This window comes from Schistocerca nitens, chromosome 9 (assembly GCF_023898315.1).
Source record: "Schistocerca nitens isolate TAMUIC-IGC-003100 chromosome 9, iqSchNite1.1, whole genome shotgun sequence".
In the NCBI taxonomy this organism is placed as follows: Eukaryota; Metazoa; Arthropoda; class Insecta; order Orthoptera; family Acrididae; genus Schistocerca; species Schistocerca nitens.
Window position 1 is genome coordinate 93,345,401 of NC_064622.1, and position 22,007 is coordinate 93,367,407.

The following is a 22,007-nucleotide window of genomic DNA, read 5'->3' on the forward strand; positions in this document are numbered from 1 at the left end:
TATTATGAGAATGTAGAACCAATAACTTAATTCATGGAAACCTTTGTTTGATAACACATTTTGGTGAGCTTAGAGCCTTGCGGACGGGCAGCCAGTAACGTATTGAATCCAGCGTCTGAGGTAAATGAGCCAACGATCTGTCCCTAGCCAGCTTGAAACAATCTGGTGCCGAGATTGATTTGATAATACTACTGACATCTGTCAGAGTGAGGTTTGTATTTATTCTGTTCTGAGTAACAGATACATGCACGAGTCGTTATTTCTGCCGTGTTCATTTCAACCTTATGTTACTGAATACTTGCTCGCAAGATTATTGTCTTTAAACTACATAGTGTATCATTCAAAATCTACCAGCCATGTTGTATCACAGCATTGTTCATAGGGTGGTGGCTGATTAGGTCTTATTCGGTTGTATGAAGTAAGGGTAATTTTCAGTGACTCATGTTCTGACTCACTTTTTTTAAAATAATGCTGTGTGATTTCAGTGCATCGCTACGTTTCTGTAAAACAGGTAAGCTGAGACATACGAGTAGCGAGAGAAATAGAACACATTCGGCCGTCAGGAGGGCACTGCGTGAAGCCTTCAACGTTAAACACAGCAAAATTTCATCGGAAGACATCTCAGAAAACCAAGAAACTATCTTCATAAGTAATGGTTAGCAGCGGCGCTGAAATTCGTGTCCAGACACTCTTGAATGACACAGGATCCAAAATTCGTCACAGCAAGCAAGAAACGAAATATTAACCCTGAATGTAAATGTTTCTGCACGGAAAATGCAGGAGGCCCTTATTCTCGCCACCGCAACGATTTGAATCCGTGTCAGTAGTGTTGAGATACAGCTGGAAATTCAAAAGTTACAGCCTTCAATGGGCTCGTTTTCTTGGTCTTCGTATTCGTGAATAATGTTGTATAGGCCGTTGGCTATGGAACAATAGCTACCATATCCCGTGTAATAGTAATGAAGTTCCTCTACAGTTTTTGGTGTCAAAGCGCATAATGACTATCACATAATTACAATTATTTGAATATCAGTTAATTAAGTCTTTGGACAGTTTATAATGAGAAGAGGACGAGAGGGGAAGGAGATCGTCACTGACATTATTGTAAAGATGAGGGAATAGAGTTTGAAACGCAGTCACTACTTTCCTACAGTCATGTGTATCAGAGCGTCACACAACACGACATTCAAACAAAATTGTAATGTTATCACAATGTACAGAAGGTATTAAGTTTCATGTGGTTGCTGGTGTTTGCAAGAACTGTTCGTTAGAAAAAACGCAACAGTAACCACTAAAGTTTATGCCAATAGTAATTGATTTCTTAGTAACTAGAAAACTAGTTACTGTAGTAACTAAAGAGTATAGTAACAGTTCACTTTTTGTATCATCAACACACCTTGAATTTATAAATTCAACAGTTAACCTTTCTGTTCCGTGGTTGCTGTGGCTTCGTTAGCAAGTACTTGTTAATTTAATATTCAAAGGTGGCACAATTAGCTCTGTAATGTGAAAGTTTAAGCTGTTTGTCTGGGCACTGTCCCTGAACCTGCGCAGTAGTATGAAGTTGCCGTAATATATTGTTGCTTATTACATCCGAATTCTGCAACGTCGTTAGCCAAACAGTCGAGGGGAATATGAAGCAAACTTACAATCGTAGGGGGAATCGACAAAGTGTGTAATCAAGGAGAGCAAGCGCAATGCTCGCTCACCTTCACTGAATAGTAAGAATGGCCACCGAGATTTAACACTGTGCAAAATGGTAACACTGACAGAACAATAAGCTCAGGTGTGGAACAGAATATGTTTACTATTAGTGGCTGATCTAACCATGGGAAAGATGTAGAACAATGTAAGAGATCTTTTCATTCAGTTGATTAATAACGCTACCAGCTAAAAATACTGGTTAATCATTTTATTTTAGTGCCATAACCTGATTTTGGCTGCCATGCCCGTCTTCATATGGCTAATATTTTTCGTGACGTAAATGTTTTGCTGAACAGCATTTCGTCTGCTCCACAATACGTTTCAGTAGATTGCTATTTCTTTTGTTGTGGTCCATGTGGTTTTCTAGCTCTATGTTCCATTCCATCACAGGACACACAAGTGTGTAGCTCATGTGCTATGGTGAACACGCATTTTAAGAACATTATTAAGTGTGCCACAGAAATTTGCTTACCATGTGTGTGATGCGGTGGAATTCAAAAACATACATTGATCTAGAAAACCACATTGACAACAACAGAACAAATCACCATCCATTGGAACGTATTGTGGAACTAACGACATGCTGTTGATCGAGACATGTAAGTTACGAAAAATATTAGTCGTCTGAAGATGGGAATGTCAGCCCGAAACCGGTTATGGCACTAAAGACTTTGAAAAGTATTTTTGGCTGTTTGAGACATTCACCAACTACCGTTAACGGCTGCGGAGTTCACAAGATCCAACATGGATAAAATAACTCCTTTTAATTTGCATTAAGTCTGAGTAAAGCAGATTTTAATCTGTTCTAATTGTCTGACAGTTGACAATTAGTTGAAGGAGGACACAGGTTTAAAAATTTGACTTTATACAAAAATGACAGTAACACTATGGGGAAATACCAAATTACATGGAAGGCTGCACGGAGAAAACTCAGCAAATTATCCTTGTCTGGAGACATAACGAATTCAGCGTTAGAGAGACAAAGTTCACGACATAATCAAATGAGCAACTGACGTTGCTTGTCAGAACAAGCAGCAAGGTGCTGAGAGTACATGTCGCCCCCACGATCAGCGAAGCGTGTGCCCTTTTGTAGCCGGAAGACCAAGTGCCACGAAAATTACCGGGTGGTTATATCTAAACTTTCCCTACTTAACACGTTATGACACGGAAACTAATTACCGTACAGGTACCATACTTGGTAGCATTAATGCCCAGAGTATAGGGTGCATGGTATCCATGCGACACACCCGCCAACGTACAGTTCCAACTATGGCCATTAGGTGCCAACTATGGCCATTAGGTGCCGTTATCAGCCATCGTGATTCATAGTCCCACACACCTGACCAATCGCAGTGCACTTGTTGACGAGACAACATGAGCCTGGACAAAATGAGCACGGCATTATTGTTGCAGCTCTGTCATCAATACAACGGTAATGCTGCAGCTGCACTTCGAGAATATCGCTGACTGAAAGGATTACGGAAGGGTCCTCTCTCTCCACCTGCTGAGCGGATTGGCCCATGGTCCACTGTACGGAAGGTGCTTCGAACCATTCTCAAATGGTATCCGTACAGGATCCGTATCGTACAGCGGCTTGCACTATAGGACGCACAACGACGTGTTTATTTCGCTCTCCACTTTCCCGCAAGGATTGAAGTTGAGGAGGGCTGGCCCTGGACCCTCCTATGGACAGACGAAGCTCACTTTTCTCTGACGGCTCAGGTGAACGCACGTAATTGCCGAGTGTTGTGATCTTCTCCTCCAGTCACAATGCACGAACCCTGTGTAAGGTTAACGTGTCACCACATGATTTGGCTTCGCAGCTACGTTCATCATTGGCCCATTCTTTTTTCAACAGGCTGGCGCTCAAGGACCAAAGACGTACAGTGTAACTGGTCAGCGTTGCTGTGATATGCTTCGCCATCATGTCATACTCGCCCTATAGGACAGACGCACTGAACTCAACAGTTTTCATGCAAGATGGGACCCCATCGTACATTGCTCGTGAAGTTCACCTGCTTCTCCGAAACATTTGGAAATTAATTATCAGCGTTCGTTTCCTAATGCTTTGCCGCCACGACCACCTGTTCTCACTTCCTGTGATTTCTAGTTGTGGGGCTACCCGAAAGAGAGGGTTTACCAGGGGAACATCCACACATGTGCTGATTTGAAGCGCAGCATATCAACAGAGGTAGCCAGCATACCTACAGAAAAGTGTTTCATTTTAACTGATTCCTTGACATTAATGCTACCAAGTTTGATCCTCGTGCGGTATTTAATTTGTGACGTAACGTGTTAAATAGGAAAGTTTAACTGTAACCACTAGGTAGTTCTCCCTCAACACACTACTTTCAAGGAACTACACATGGAGGGGATGACTCAATGCTATTGCCAGTTTGACAGATGGTAATATATATTGCATGAAAAAACGGAGGAAAAAAGCAAAAACTTCCCACTCTTTGCATGAAAAATGCACATTAACAAACAAGGTTGGTACTTGACTAGATCAACGTCTCCTCGATAGGTAAGTCTCTTCGCGCCAAACTATGTTGAATGACCAAAATTTCTGCACCACAGAATCTAGGCTTCTGATGTTTGTGCAGGAAAGGCAGTGGTGGTACAGCAAACCCCCACCCCTAGGTATGCCATGCGCCAGCGCTGCTAAGAACTACTTCACGTGAGGCTGCATACTCACTTCGTAACAACTGCCTGTCTCCCTAGTTCCGTATGGTTTCTAGAACGAAACCGCTTTCTTCTCCACCCTGTTTTTATCGTTGGGCAGTGGTCGTGCCGTTTTGTGTAAGTGCATGCAAATGGATATCTCTGGAAGGATAACAACTCTGTTCTTGCAAATCCAGCTGCGTAAAAGAAGTTAACCCCACATGTCGTGTGTCGCGAATTCGCGTCATACCAAAGCGGCGCTAATAATTCGAAGGTTATCCGTTACTGAGCGCCAGTGATTGGAGGTGTAGCTTCCACACGAAGTTACCAACGATTCTGACACGTGCTGTCCATTCCTTTGTGTACACACACACACACACACACACACACACACACACACACACACACACACACACACACACGATACGTTATGTAATTTTTTGCTCCAATGAATGCATAAAATAACCAAAAATAGTAGTCGAGCTCATCGTAAAGATCTGTCCAAAACACGGAATTTTAACTGTTCCATGTGAATACATTTACCAGTCAGTTGTACACATCAAAAATGACAATGGTAATTACTGCACATACAGCTCTGTCCATGATCATGCAAGGAGAGAGACTCAACTTACATTTACCAAGAAAAGAATAAACAAAGCTCTAAACACGATTTTCCACCAAGGAATAAAACTGTACAATAAATTACCAAAAGAGATTGAAGAAATTGCAAAAATACACTTGTTTGAAAAGGCACCTAGAAAGTACCTGTTATGCAATAAATTTTATTCATTGAAGGATTACTTAGTTGATAAAGTCATACAAATAAAAATAACAATGATTATAAAATATCCAACATTCCACATAACACCTTCAGTTGTTTTTTTTTCCTTCTTTTTCCTTTCTAGAAATACTTACACCCAAGCTATGCGTAGCACAATACTAACACCTCCTCCTCTTTCTGAGCTCAAGCATTACATTATTTAATAAGTTATTTGTAAAAAGTATGGTATACCAGGAGTAAATCTAATGATTGTTTCTAACTAGAAGTCAGTAAATATGTGTGTATACGAATTAGCGAATTTCAAATTGATCTATATTTGTAAATACTTTGACATGTCCTATATCTTTTGGAAAGGGATAAAGCTACTACTACTACTACTACTACTACTACTACTACTACTACTACTACTACTACTACTGTTAAAATTGTCATAAAACAAATTGCAAGTCAGATGAATTCGCAATTGCGACCAATGGCTACAACCAGCTGTAGAATGGCATGACAATGAAAATTCGTGCCTGACCGGGCCTCGAACCCGGATTTTCCGCTTATCGCGAGCGCTCGCCTTAATGGCTCTGAGCACTATGGGACTTAACTGCTGAGGTCATCAGTCCCCTAGAACTTAGAACTACTTAAACCTAACTAACCTAAGGACATCACACACATCCGTGCCCGAGGCAGGATTCGAACCTGCGACAGTAGCGATCGCGCGGTTCCAGACTGTAGCGCCTAGAAGCGCTCGGCCACTCTGGCCGGCGCGCTCGCCTTACCGTTAGGCTATTCGTGCACGTTTCACGGTCAGAAGGTCTATAACTAAATCCAGTGTTTTAGGTTCAGAATCTCGCGTAAATATTGTCACAGATGTGACATACCGAGCTACACCCAACATGTGTAATATACTCGTACCTTAGATGAGTATGTACAAGATTTCGCTGTCGGTTACAGAACTTTTGAAGATTTTCTTTAAAGGTGAAATTCGGTCAGTTATTAAGGGGTCAATGTGTATTCTAGGATATTTGTGCTGCCTTTCTGATGCCACCATCTTATACAGCTAAAGGATAACATTTGATATACCAGGGCGTGTACAGATGCATATGAAGTCACTACTGCCGCCACCGCCCCACGTAGTTTGTAAACGTAATGAGAAAGGAAACCGTTATTAGCGTAAGAGGTACCAACCGCAAAGCATCGTACAATGGCTTGCGGAGCGCATGTGTAGATGTAGATGTAGAAGACAGAGCTGATACGAGATGCAGGAGTGGCTTACCTGCACGCGTGGGTGCTGGGACAGCATGTAGATCGCAGCTTCTGCAACATCTTCTGCTTCCATATAATTCAGCTGGTTATATAAGTCTTCCGTCCAGTTGGTGGTATTAGTGAGGATCTCTGTCTTCACCATTCCTGGGGATATTTCCTGCACGGAAGGCAATATCAGTGTAAACGATTGTGTATATCTCCATAATCATAATTCAGAAGAAAAAAGATTACTGAAGTGAAATTAAGTCCGAAAGAATAATTTGTCTTTTTTCTCTAAATTAAGCTGCTTTCACTCCGTAATTAACTACGTGAATCACTAATACCATTAAAATAAGTCCAAGACATGAAGAATAGAAACTACATGTGCGAATTTTTTTGGAATAAACCACAACTCTCGCAGCACATTCTACATCCTTAGTCACCTCAATAGGAGAACCTTTTACAACTAACTTTTCCCCATTTTAAATGGAAGTAACTGCTGTATAGAGTTAAAGGACGGAAGTAACTTCCGTATGCAGTGTGACTGCCACGTAACGTCTCGATAAAACTTTGACAACACACAGGAAGAACCCTTATGGTATAATACAGAAGGTAACAAATGAGAAACAGAAATGACATTCAAAAACAATAATTGCAATGAAGTCAGATGGTCCTCTAGACGTTACATCACAAGTGGCCCATCAGGGCCATCCGACCGCCGTGTCATCCTCAGCTGAGGATGCGGATAGGAGGGGCGTGTGGTCAGCACACCGCTCTCCCAGTCGTTATGATGGTTTTCTTTGACCGGAGCCGCTACTATTCGGTCGAGTAGCTCCTCAATTGGCATCGCGAGGCTGAATGCACCCCATAAACGGCAACAGTGCATGGCGACCCGGATGGTGACCCATCCAAGTGCCGGCCACAGCCGACAGCGCTTGACTTCGGTGATCTGAAGGGAACTGGTGTATCCACTGCGGTAAAGCCGTTGCCAGACGTTACAAAGGGCGGGGCACTATTCGCAACACAGCGTGATGATCACGGATATTTCAACGCCTGCTCTGCTACGTGCTCCCATACTGGCTGTAACATCGGCAAGCGGTTCTTGCCGTAGGGGCTCCATTCCTTCACCGGCACTGTCACTGTCATTTTTGCACGTAGAAATTCTGCAATACGTCTCCCCAACGCATCCCACACTTCCTCAATAGGGTTTAAGTCGGGAGATGGGGAAGTTAGTCCATTCGTGTGATACCCTCTCGTTGCAAGAACTGGTCCACACGCTCAGTTCTATGCGGCCACTGATCTGTAAAAACGATGTCAGGGCTGAATCCGCCCCCTGTAGCGACGCACATGGGGAAGGTGTGCAATGTCACAAAGCTGACCAATGTGTGTACCCTGTTCACAGATTTGGAGGTCAGCTCGCGATGCAACATTATGCCTCCCAACACTTGGGACACCAACGTATTACGAGGGTTGCCCACGAAGTAGAGCAACGCATTTTTTCTCTCAGCCGAAAACAATGCTACGAATGTAAAACGTTACGTATGTATTATCTGAAGTCTCCTGAGTGAGCCCACAAAGTTCCCGTCAGTTCAGACAGACAGCGTATCTGCAGAACAGTTTCAAAATGACATCTTTAAGTGATGTACCTGCAAGCAACGTGCCGTCATTGAATTTCTTACTGCAGAGAAATAAACTGACGAATATTCACGAACACTTTTACAGTCTACCGAGCATGTGCTGCCGATGTACGGTTAGTCGCTGGGCACGGTGGGTGAGGTCATCAGAAGGCAGTTCGGCGGAGCTCTAAGATTTGCAGCGGTCTGGGAGACCATACGCGGCTGTCTTACCTGACCTAGCCCCCTGGGACTTGTTTCGGCCATTAAATGATGCCATTCGTGGAGGACATTGAGGAGGATTAGGTGGTGGTTCACACAGTGGAACACTGGTTCCGCCACGAGGACAAGGATTGGTACTGACAGGGCATACGCCCACTTGTTTCGTGCTGGAGGAAGGCCATAGAACGAGATGGGGATTACCTGGAAAAATAGGATGTGTAGATAAAACATTCTTTGTTTGTGTAATTCCCATTACATTCAATAAAGAACTGTTGAAGAAAAAATGTGGCGCATTACTTTTTGAGCAACCCTCATATGTTTAACAACTCTGGACGTACCCTCATATGGTGAGTGGCGGAAATGTGTAATGTTGCCAGGAACATTGTTGAACATGGTCGTTTCGGTAAGCCCGTTGTCTGAAACATGGAAATGTGTGTCTTCCATGGCGCATTGCACGCTGGACAGCCGATAATACCCCACATACTACACAGCTCCTCTACTGCCTCAGTACGCACGGGCACTGGTCAATGTTCCATACTGAATTGAGTGGCGAAGTATGTGGGATCCAGTAGATGAAGCAGATGGTGTGAACACATCTCCATCCCAGCAAGGTGGGCAACAGAAAATGTACCATTCCCCATGCGTAACCATACAGTACTTTAGTGGACTGCGACGTCGATCTTTCACAGGTAGCTGTTAAGACCATTCTACAGTTACCGAAACAGTGGAGTACTCAGTCATTCTTCATTAATGGGTATGGTGTGCGCTCCATGATTTTCCTGATGCTTCACCACTTTCGCTACCTGTTCCACATTGTCAATTCATACTGTATCTAGGACAGAGCCATGGCCAGCTTGCGCTGATGCCGTTTGTTCTTTGGCAGTTTTTCGCAATCGAGTGGCTCCTTATTTATCCCTGAGTTACTACCATAACGAGTTGCTGACTTGCCTCCGCCAGTGGCAGCACCAGCGCTTGTTGATACTAGTACTGCTGTACCATCTTTGGTGTGACCGCTCTATTTGCGTGTGGTGGTGGTTGTGTGTGTGTGTGTGTGTGTGTGTGTGTGTGTGTGTGTGTGTGTGTGTGTGTGTGTGTGGCAGTTGGTCGGATGGGACGGAGCAGCAGGGAAGTCTGCACAGCGTGAGGTCAGGCCGGAACCACTGGACGTGTGCACGTGCAGTTGGATGGTCAGGCGCTAGCTGCGAGAGCTACAAACTTCGTTGCCCACCGAACCTGGACACTGAAGCTGAGTGATCAGTTAACCTGTTCTGAAACCTGAACTGCTGCGACATCTCCATTCATCGCCTTTGTTGCTTCCTGGGCCATCCCTGCTAGCAGCAATGTATGGTGTGTTGGAGTCTTCTTCCTGTATGGTCTAACTATTAAAATGGTTGTTACTTATCAGTGAAGTTCACCAACGGTGTTTTCTGGATTGTGGCCGTTAACGCCCCAGTTACCTGCCCCGGTCGTTAGCATAGTTTTCCGGCAGTGTCTTCCTCGCCGTATTGATGGTGCCCGACCTGGCGTGTAGTTAGACAGCCTTTTAGTTGTTTGTTCATATTTTTTCTTGTAAGTGGTTATTGGGCCTTGGCTGTTTTTAGATGCCAATTTTGAAGACGTAGTGCAGCTGGCATCATCGTCCTCGGCTGATATTTTCGGTTGTCGTACCGTTGGTCGAGCGGAAGGGAATTGATTAGGTTGTTGGTCGGTCCTTCAGCCGTCCCTGGGTCGGGTTGCCATCCGATTATTTCACCTTACTATTGGCTGCCTGTCTCACCTCACCTTACATTAGAGCTACCTCCTCAGGGCGACCCTTGGAACACTTCTGAGCACCACTGTTCTGTTAGTTTTAGCCTGTGATTTTCATTGTAGTCTGATGTACTGTACGAGGCCTCCAGCTGTCTATTAATTTAGTTTGTTTTAATTTTAAAATAAGGCCTTCAGATGAATTAAAATTTGAAGATTGATTTGTTTAGAAACTAAATTTTGAAAGTAAGTTCCATCTGAAATTATTGTTATCCAGTCCCTAAGCGTCGTGTTGTTCAATGTGTTGTGTGTGGCCTTCATCATTTACGTGAATTTTTTTTAATTAAGGCCTTCAGCCGACTTTATTCTTTAAAGTAATTTTGATAACTTGTGTTCAGGCCTTCAGCCATTCTTGTTTTTGGTGTGTTTTTGGGCCTTCAGCCTAGGAGGTATTGTAAGTTTTCTTAACTAGGCCTTCAGCCGTATTGTTTTAATTTGATCCTTTGAAGGCCATGTGTAATTAAGTGGTTCTTAGGAAAATAAAGTTGGTGTGTTTTGTGCAACTAACAGTGGCTGATTACGGCCCCCTCCACGATCATAACCTGATCCACTATCCTTCAATACTAGATTTCAAGGACCAAACCCTTTGTGTGTTATCTAAGTTTTGAAAACATTCACCGATAAAGAACCTGGTAATGATAAAGGGAGATGAGTCAAAGGACTCCGCAAGGTACCATCCCAGTATCCCCAACATGATCTGTATTTCCTAACACCGATTACAGTTCATGTCTCGTGCACTGCACATCTGATCCTTGTCAGTATGATGTTGCACCACGATACTGACAGAAGGATGCACTACATGCAGTGACATCCATTACAGCTTTATTACTGGATCAGCGCAGCATCAAAGGTATCAATTTGGCGCTCTTTTTCACAACTGTAGGCGTGATTTTTGGAATATACTTATACATTATAACAAAAGGCGAATATCACAAAGATGAGAAGAACATGGAGTTCTATGACGGACTCCGCTCACCCCAACACGGATGTTGCTCTTCCTGGCGACGAGGTCCTTCCTGAGGCCTTCCAGGAGAACCCGCACTGCATGCTTGGTAGCGGCGTACATCGCGGTGTCACTGTTAGCTGGCGGTGTGTGTCCCCAAAGACTGGAAACAGTTAAGTCTGCATCACATTTTCAGCAGCACACGTACAGGCTTTTAATTCAGTTAAATATATTCCACTGAAATAAAAAACGACGATGAGGCCCCTTTCAATATTTAACTGATATGGACAAAACACTTCGGCATCGTGAAATCATTGTATACAGTGACACGGGTTATGGAAACAGCAAATAACTTAACATTTCCATCAATATTAATTTAACACTATTTAACGTTGTGTTTTCCAAGCACTGAGAGAAAATTCAGCTGGAACATTTATAGTGTAAAACTGTGATGCAAAAAATTTGAAGTAAGAAACTTTACCAACAGTATTTAAATACGGCGAAGTACAAAGAATGATAGGAAAGATTTGAAAGGTATTTACACGTGAGCAGGCTACTCAAAACATTGAAACAAAATAATTTCACCCACTTCGGACTATAAAACAATTCTTAAATTTTCATCACAAAAGGCTAATTTTCCCAGATTTGGTTTAAGGAGGACAAATTATATATATGTTATGCCTCAGAGGTCGATAAACTATTCATCAAGCACGTTTGGGAAATAAAAGCTTTTCTCTCTGAGACTCCTTTCTAGTCTGGAGTCCTCGCGTCTTTCAATGGAGGCACCTCATTTTCAGTCTTTTGAACATGGCTGCACTACAACTACGGTTACAGAACAGCAGGTGTAAGACTACCAACCAGTTGCAATAAATGGTCTTTTTCAAATAACACTTAGCATGGTTTCGACTGATTTAAACCAGTCTTCCTCATGAGGACACACTGTTTTAGTATTTTCAACTTTATGCCCATATATTTGGAAACAGCCTTAGATACCTTGGCAGGCAGAAACCACCTATTCGAACTCGTTGCCTTTCTGTTACACCTGCGGTTCTGTAACCGTTGTTTTAGTGCAGCCATGTTCAAAATGTTGAAGTTACTGCCTGACAAGGTGCGTAAGGCAGTTTCTACATATCTGGACGTCAAGTTGAAAATGATTGAATACTTTGTCCTTCTGAGGAAGACTGATTTAAATCAGTCAAAATCATGGTGAAGGTTATTTGAAAACCATTTATTGCACCTGGCTGGCTATTACACCTGCTGTTATTTTCAATCGTTTTAAGTGGAACGTAACATTTCAGCTGCTTTTCCACCGCTCATTTCGCTAGAGTCGGTGCAGAGAAAGCAAGTTGCTGAATAACGTCATAAATATGGAACAAACTGACACCTAGCTGGCTCCTGAAGTGTCTTTACAAAAGAGTGAAACAAATCTGAAGTTGTATATTGGGAAAGTAGACCTGTTTCCACCACGCTTTCCTCTGTAACGTTGCCTATCGCTGTTACTAAACCAAAATGTAATAAATCCTTCACATCCGAAAGTGATTCTTCATGATTTGTTCTATGAAACTTAACAGTTTTTGCGAAAATGTGAATGAATGATTATACTTCTTAGACTATTACGTTTATTTCCTGATCAACCTCCGCTATAAACAGGGGAAGAGCAGTTGACTTCAGATCAAGTGAAGAAGAACAAGAAAGAAGCCCCTAAGTAAATCGTGGTCAACAGAATCAGCAGAAAGAATGTCGAAAGAAGTTTGATACTGAAGTATTGAATATCAGTTTTAGGTTTTGAGGCTGTTGAAACGATAATGAATACCACAATAGGCAGTTCGAGAGAACTTTACACCCTCAAGAAAGCAATCACAGAGGTTAGACAAACCAAGGTACAAAGGAGGCAAATACACCGCTGGCCACCGTAAATGCAACACCAAGAATGACAAGAGGTAGCACAACAAAATTTATTTTGTAGATAACATGTTGACCAAGTATCAAATGATTACGTTTACAGGCGTCTGTGACATGTGGTTCCTGCCAGAATCCTGCCAGACATCCGTCTGTCATCACACCATTGGCGACGGAGACGTCTGTGGCTCTGCGTCAATGGTAGACGAAGCAATGGACGTCTTGCGGACAGACCACTCTGCTGTAAACGGCGTCGAATGGTACGCGCAGACACTGGATGATGCGTTACAGACGCAATGTGCTGTGCTATGGTTCGGGATGTCACTGAGCGATCCGTCACTGCCATGCGCACAATTTGCCTATCAGCACGTGCAGTGGTGCACCGAGGTGAATGCGATCGACCACGTCGGTCCGTCGTACCCTCCTGCATCCAACGGTCACATATCCGCATTACAGTTGTTTGGTTTCGTCCAACACGACTAGCGATTTCTCTGTATGATAATCCACAATCTCGGTAAGCCACTATCCTTCCTCTGTGGAACTCTGATACTTGATCAAAAGATGTTCGCTGTTGTCTACGAGGCATAACTGATCGTCTTGTGAAACAACCACAAGGTAAACACACGTGCCGAACGTACACTCGTCGAAATCGCCAAGCCTTAAATGGCGCTATGAGGTGGCGCCACAGGCGCGCGTGATGTGCGTCTGCGCTGAAATTCTAATCAGTTGCATATCTCATCGCTGCAAACCCATGGTGTAAATTTCACTTGATTCGGATGCTTCCTTCAGGGTGTTGCATTTACGGTGGCCAGCAGTGTATTTCAACAGATCAACCAAAAAAGTGAGTACAAATCACTCAGGAATGAAAACTCTACGAAGTGCAGTGAATCTGAAGTTGCATAGTTGGAAGAGAAATCATGAAGCAAACCAGAAACAAATGATCATCTGAACGACCGATTCAGCATACCAGAGTCAAAACAGCCTTCAGTGAACGTTAACGTGAGGGCGTCAACACGGAGACTGCAGGGGAAGGCGACTGATAAAAGCAAAGGAGAGTGAATACATGGAATTGGTACGTTTGGAATATGTAGAGGATGGGGGACGTTTTTGGTGACAAGATATAAGAAACGCGTGTCAATTTGAGACATCAAGTTTAGTATTAGAGTGATGAGTTTGACAGTTTGGAACACTTGCTACCAAATAGGGCAGTTGGCGGAAAGTGAGGAACAGTTATTCATATTGGTTTGGAAATTCAATGTGACTAGATACATACCATCTGACTTGTCACCCACACAAGCACGAAATTAGCAAGAATAGATAAATGTGTCCAGAATTACACCGTCAGCTTGACAGTTCATACATTTTAGTTGCTGAGAAGATAATAACCGATGACTGGATGGCTTCCAGTTTGGATTCATGAGAGTAAGGGCACGAGAGTGGCAGTTCTGACTTTATGCTGTGTAAGAGAGGCAAGGCTTAAAATATCAAGACGCTTCGTTGTGGTTCGTTTGGAAAAGCGTTCTATAATACAAAAACTTGAATGGTGTCAAAGTCTCATAAAAAATGTTTATTTGTACTTCATAAGGGCTGACAGTAATGCACACTAAGTGCAAGGACCAAGAGGTAAAAATAAGAATGACAGATCAAGGGCGAAGTGTTTGAGTATAAATACCTTAGGCTAGAATGCTACAGTTCTCTCCTATGGTGTAATATGTTTAAGAAGGAAGGACAGTAGTAATAAGTAGATTTATAAGTGAGACTTAACTTGATGCTGAAATGATAACTATCAGAATCATCGATAACGATGCTATCAACAATGAAAGAGGAAGAATTACAGTACAGGGGAATGGAATGCACAGTCTATCTGATAATATGGATCGAGGGTATACCAAATGAATCCTGAATTATTGAGGACTATCAGAAATGATATTAGCAATTAACTTTAGGGCAAAATCAGAGGACCAAATGAAGGACTTCTAACTTAGAAGCAAAATTCAACACTTAACGAAGGAAGGAGGCTTTAAGAAGCAAGACTATCACAGGCATAGAGGACATTCCTCGCGAACAGGATATTATTTGTATCAAACATAGGTCCTAATATGATGAACAAATTTGAGAATGTACGTCTGAAAAAGCATCATATGGAAGAGCATGAGGCACAGTGGGAAAACTGGAAAAGGAGAGGATCCGTCCGCTTGATATGCCCTTTACACTAGGATGCTGAAAATAATGGGCTGATCTGATAAAAAATGAAGATGTTGAAAGACGGCGAAACTGACAGATTCATCGACTTGCACATTATTGGTATGTGAGATGCAAATTACATAGAGTGATAGGTAGATCAAATTAATTTGAATATAGCGTATTCCTTTGTATTTATTAAATATTATCAGATAGTTATTGCCAATACATGAAGTGCTTCTAGTGGTTTTATTTCTTGAGAATCACGTTTGGCTGAGCTGGCAGTTTCAGATAGCAAGTCAAAGCGGATCAGTGGGCAGGTTGTGAAGGTGACGCAAACACCAGGTAGGACAGAGTTCGGCGAAAGTAGTTGTGTGCACTTGACAGGGTGAGACGACTCCCATCGCACGCAAAAGTGCAACAGATAACTGAGTGAGTTGGCTTCAAGTGCTACTCTGAGATATAGAAGTTAGTGCAAGATAGGATGTCGTGGCGAGTCGCATCGAACTTGTCACAAGACTGATAAGAACCACACCATTCTGTGAAGACGAAATAAAAAATAAAAATGCATGGAGATTAAGTTTTCCGCTACAGTACAAGACAGCACTGTGCTCTAACTGAGCTTTATTAGTAACTTTATCTTGGAACTCTTCCATCTGGTTCGTGTTTGCAAAGAAAATTAACAATATTGGAATTTTTAGTCCGCCTTGATGGAAACAACTTGTTTACTTACGAGTTGGTCCAAATGGCTATGAGCACTATGGGACTTAACAGCTGAGGTCATCTGTCCCGTAGAACTTTGAACTACCTAAACTTAACTAACCTAAGGACATCACACACATACATGCCCGAGGCAGGATTCGAACCTGCGACCGTAGCAGTCGTGCTGTGCCCGACTGAAGCGCCTAGAACCGCTTGGCGACCGCGGCTGGCTTACTTACGAGTACTTCATTCCCCAAACTAGAAATAGCATAGTTATAGAAACACTAACACATTATTACATTTTTATCGTTAGTATTTTGAATGTAGTTTTCTGTGGATAATTTCATAATATCTCATTTATTGTACGTTATAACATGTTCTTAAGAATTGTTGTCGCTGTTTGCGGTATATTTTCTGTGGTTTTTCTGTTGCCGTTTTTCTCGGCAGACATATCTGCATCTGTGAGCGGCTGTTATAAACAAATACTAAAAAGTGAACTTATGTTTGTCAGCGTTACACACTTTCAAAAACCACATAGTAAAAATGTAATGTGTTACAGGGTTTGTGTATCTATGCTATTTTTGCATGTTTTAGATTTGAAGAACCTGTGGCAGTGCGTCACAAATATTGACATTTTTATCTGTTGTAAAAAGTGAACAATATTGTTAAGGGTGAACCAAAAATTATTTGTATTTTATGAACATAATTAGTATAAAAGAGTTAATGTTCTTGAAACAACTAATATGCAGCAATCATTTTAAAAAGTACCTTTATTTGAAAGATGTCTAGGGAAAATAAAAAAAGGATGGAAAAGAGACGCGATTGTGCGGCTGAGGACGAAGGACGTACTTTATGGTACGCACAATGTTTTGTTTCGCGATACGGAAGGCAGCCATTGACCGGTTACACATATTTTATGTAAGTTATTTGGTATTCTGCCAAAATAAACTATTGTTATCACAAAATGAATTTCCTTGTAATAGTTGTCACCTCAAATGATCACAGCGGCTAATATTTTTAATAAGCTTTTTTTTCAGGAATTTGTGCTGCAACAAGCTCATCTTCCGACGCAGCCTCTGGTCAGCCATTACGAGCCGAAGTATTAATTTATTTTTCAAAGTGTTAAATGTAAATGCGAGAGATTTCGTTGTCAGAACCTTTCTAAATTGCAACAGATAATTTCCGTTAAAGTTCATTTTTTAAATTATACAGATTCCATGAGTTCAGTAAGTTTTATCTTGTCCGCTCGATGGTGACAATCTAAATTCTCTCGAGCCTTGCTTTGCAATCAATAAATTGAAATAAAATTACATTCAATTCAGTTAACGTCAACTATATTTTAGTCACCATGTTCAAATACTAAAGTTCGTACATGAGTAACAGTGGCCCTTCAAGAACCCACCTCATATTTACTTTTGCACGTAAGTAAAAGTGGTAAGGAAAGACAATATCCCTGAGAGAAAGAATCATGCACTAAAAAAAAGAAAAATTCATGGCGACAAACGGCAACGCGACAAACGGCAACGCGACAAACGGCAACGCGACAAACGGCAACGCGACAAACGGCAACGCGACAAACGGCAACGCGACAAACGGCAACGCGACAAACGGCAACGCGACAAACGGCAACGCGACAAACGGCAACGCGACAAACGGCAACGCGACAAACGGCAACGCGACAAACGGCAACGCGACAAACGGCAACGCGACAAACGGCAACGCGACAAACGGCAACGCGACAAACGGCAACGCGACAAACGGCAACGCGACAAACGGCAACGCGACAAACGGCAACGCGACAAACGGCAACGCGACAAACGGCAACGCGACAAACGGCAACGCGACAAACGGCAACGCGACAAACGGCAACGCGACAAACGGCAACGCGACAAACGGCAACGCGACAAACGGCAACGCGACAAACGGCAACGCGACAAACGGCAACGCGACAAACGGCAACGCGACAAACGGCAACGCGACAAACGGCAACGCGACAAACGGCAACGCGACAAACGGCAACGCGACAAACGGCAACGCGACAAACGGCAACGCGACAAACGGCAACGCGACAAACCCACTGATGGAGGACTCAATTCCCATATCGTTTATGTCCTACATTACTTCGCATGCTCCATCCGCGAGTGGAACAATGACTGGAGGGGAATATCTTCACACTACACGGTGAAGCGATATGAGTGAGATGCAGATTTAGAACATACCTGTTGATGTGGATGATGAAGCCATCGTCGACGCCCCTGCTGACCATGTCCTGCACGGCCTCCCTGGTGCAGACACTGAGACCCAGGACATTCACGTCCAGCATGCGTGTCCACGACTCTGTACGTCCGCCTATGATGTGCAAGATGGAGCTGAATATTTTGTGACATCCTCAGAAAATATTATCGAGCTAATAATTTAAATTAACTTTTTATGGAGCGACCACATCCATCGTTTTGGTTTGCACATTCTTCTGCAATCGCTAAAATTACGTCTTAGGTAGGATAAGGGTGATGGGAAATGAATATTCGACGCAGTGCTTTTGTAAGTTCCTACATAAAGTTCTTCATCCCACATGCGTTTGAAATCTGGTTATGTTACAGTTCGGCTGGCGTGCGTGATAATGAACAGTTCTGTACTCATTCGAAGCTATACTACTACCTAAAATTTACTTACTGTCCACTCACAGCTCACCCTAAAACAATCACCATTGTGACCCAGCAGACATGGGGGGGGGGGGTGTCCAATTTTCTAAGTTTACGTAATTCACCACAAAAATATCTGTCACCAAGTCATGAACACTTGACAGAGTTCCAAGTAACTCTCAGCATTTAGGAACTACAGTTCACTAAAACTAATGTGCATGTATTAGTAACAACTATCTTTCGGACTGTCTTCCTTAATTCCTATAGGATTTGAAGTCTCAAAAAACTTCAAATATCATTTTAAGATTTCCAAAGAATATTAGAACATTTTAAATTGTAAGCATTGTCATAGTGGAGTGTTTAGCAAGAAAGCCTTGTGATCGTGAAATTGCTGCCTCCACTGACTACTTGCAGCATTTAGGAACAAGTACTGACAACATTCGGTACAGAAATGCAAAATTTTCAATAGAAAATACTTTGATTTCTAGAGCTTTAACAGCATTGTTTATGTATACACTTCTTAAATTTGGAAACGGTATCTCGCGTCTTAATTAAATTTCTGATGAGCCTTCACAAATAAAAACATTTATTAAAAAAATACCACTTAATTCTATTTGTTAATAGATAACAAACTTAAAAGTAAAACGAAATTGTTCGGGGATTTGAAAGCTGACATTGCCCGGAAATCTGTTTCCTGGAAGAGCAAGACTGTTCCAAAAATTAAAAAAAAAACACGTGATAAAATCGCTTGCTATGAGACGATACCTAATCCCTATTAAGATTTGTTAGTGACACTGTTGTCGATAGCTGAAAGCACAGCTTAATTGTACGGCAATTGTGTAGTCGCTGGTTGAAATCTGGCGGAGGTTTGAGAAACATTTCAATTTTGCTCCCACAACAAGCAGACTTCCTCTTACAAAATTTATCAGCTCTATGAAACAAGCGGAACAAAGCTTTCCTGTAGTCTGGGCAGGAAAGAGAAAAGGAAAAAAAAAGAGAAGACGCGTACCACAACTTCCGTCAGGCTCTGTGTCCGTGGGCATCTGAAGGCCATGGTTTCTTCGTGCTAATGGACAGAGATTATTCTGTCAAGTACATTAGATCAAGAAGTGTGAACTATGAAGCTTACTCAGCGAAAATCGCCCTGATACACTCACATTCGCTCGCTCTTCGCTGATTGGCTGTCACTTTAAGGCCATAGCTCCACAGCAGAGCATTGCAGAGTTTTTTTCTTTCAATCTGAAATACTTTGTTCAGCTAGACGGCCACCAATCCAGCTCTGACCTGATCAGGTTGTTGTTCTCCACTGTGTATAGCCTAAAATCTGTCTTTAGGCGAAATTACGAAAATGTCCCCATTGCCGTTGTGGATACAAAAAATACAGGATGATTCAAATGTCATGTTACATAGGACAAAGTCTAAACCGTGACTGACGTGTTGTCCAACAGAACGAGGTCTTACTCAAGCATGTGGCAGGAATCATCTTCATAAACAAAACTGTCTGGTGAACGTGGGCACTAAACTGCGTACTGTAAGAGCTATGACAACATATTCCATAATGTGAAACATCTCTTCTAGTTAAGTGCTCAGAGTTCTTAAGATACGTATTTTAGAGTACGTTACTACACTTTTTTGCTTCATATGATTGTTTCTGTCCGCACCCAGAGCTAGGTCAGCGCGACAATGTCAATCTTAACGGGCCCGGGTTCGATTCCCGTCTGGGTCGGAGATTTTCTTCGCTCAGGGACTGGGTGTTGTGTTGTCCTAATCATCATCGTTTCATCCCCATCGACGCACAAGTTGCCGCAGTGGCGTCAAATCGAAATACTTGCACCCGGGAACGGTCTACCCGACGGGACGCCCTAGTCACACATTTATTTTTATCATTGTTCCTGTCGTATCTCTGAACACGACATATATACGTGTATATATAAGCTCTCAGATATCAGTAGTAACAATCTGAGGGCGAAACATGGGAGCGCGATTCCAACCAGTGTTTCAAGACGAGGTCTGTCTCGCCAGAGTAAAATTTCGTTAGTGTTGGTCGAGAACTCTGAGGCAGAAGAGGTGTCACGCTGCCCTCACGTCGGTGATGGCAAATCTTACCACACTCAAGGCCTGACTTTTTTTTATATGGCCAGGAGAGATTCAGATGACTTAACTACGCTTTAAGTCGAATTCAAGGTAAAATTCCCTAGGATAGCGTAAAGCTCAATTGCAGAGTTAGGCTCGTGATTTTTAGTCCGAGTTTGCAATAATCCCATGTTTTGTTTGACGGTTAAAAAAGCCTCCTCCAAATAATTATTCACCACATCTTTTTGATAAATTTGCTGTGGTTATTAAATGTTTATGTAACTTTGAAATTGAAATAATTTATTAATCTGGCACTCAGCCATTATAAATACTTACAAGGTCATTGGCAGGTATTTCGCCATTATTAATACTTGTCAAATTATTGTTGGTCATGGTGATTTCTGAAGCTTCTAATAGACAATTTAGGAAATCCCTTCTTACAAGTTATTTAGTAGTTAACGGGACCCAAGCAAACTCCTTTATTAAATTCGTTGTTAGCAACCATTTTTAGCCACTGTTGCTGCTGTGAATTGCTGTAAACCACTTAGAAAAAGGCAGTCATCTATAAAGGTGAGTGAAAAACTACAGGCCAAAACAGAGACATTGACATACCACAACATGTCATGTACTCTAATCCAGTAATTCCGTTGCACAAGCCAGATTCTTTATCACTTGTAAATTCTTATTCGAATATGCAGTCAAATAGCTCATCCAAATGTTAGTTTTAAGTTTTTCCATGTAACAATCTGATGCGGGTTTCAGTGATAATGAAATTGACACTCCTACAACGAACAAACAGTCTTATGCAGGTTATATTCCGATTAATGATAGCTCAGGTTGCTTATAGAGTCCATTTTCGGAGGCAAACACACACTTCATTTGTTATAGATCACACACACACACACACACACACACACACACACACACACACACACACACACACAGTCCCCCCCCACACACACACACACACACACACACACACACACACACACACACACACACACACACACACACACACACACAGTCCCCCGCCCCCCCCCCCACACACACACACACACACACACACACACACACACACACACACACACAGTCCCCCCCCCCACACACACACACACACACACACAGTCCCCCGCCCCCCCCCCCCCCCCCCACCCACACACACACACACACACACACACACACACACACACACACACACACACACACACACACACTCCCCCAGACGGTCACACACAGTCGTTTTATATAGCGGGGCCATTTTGATCGAGGTTAGCGGTTTGTTGGTTACATATGCTGGTTTGTCGCTCGCGGATTTCGAAAGGAATGAAAACTTTACTAAAACTTTGGGATGCCGCAAGTATTTTGGTTTTTAATGAGAGTTTCTAGCTCTCTTAGTTTAGAGTTGGGGCACTTGGTTCGGGACTTTTTTGTGTGTAATTGACATAACAATTAACTATGTAAAGCTTAGGCAAGTCATGTACGAGGGCCGTTCAGAAAGTAACCTCCGGTTGATTTAAAAAAATACACCAAGTTAAATAAAAATA

General features: G+C 42.5%; 1 protein-coding gene across 2 annotated transcripts in view; it reads right to left on the reverse strand.

Annotated features, from left to right (window-relative positions):
• Positions 1-22,007, reverse strand: part of LOC126203635 (dehydrogenase/reductase SDR family member 11-like) — a 255,985-nt gene that overhangs the window by 190,295 nt on the left and 43,683 nt on the right. Inside the window, exons 3-5 of one of the 2 annotated variants that reach the window (XM_049938008.1) lie at positions 17,968-18,097; positions 11,000-11,129; positions 6,414-6,560 (exon numbers count right to left, since the gene is read on the reverse strand). The exons of the other annotated variant lie outside the window; for it this stretch is intronic. Coding sequence (XP_049793965.1) covers positions 6,414-6,560; positions 11,000-11,129; positions 17,968-18,097 — 407 coding nt within the window. The remainder of the gene's footprint in view (positions 1-6,413; positions 6,561-10,999; positions 11,130-17,967; positions 18,098-22,007) is intronic. 2 annotated transcript variants of the gene reach the window in all.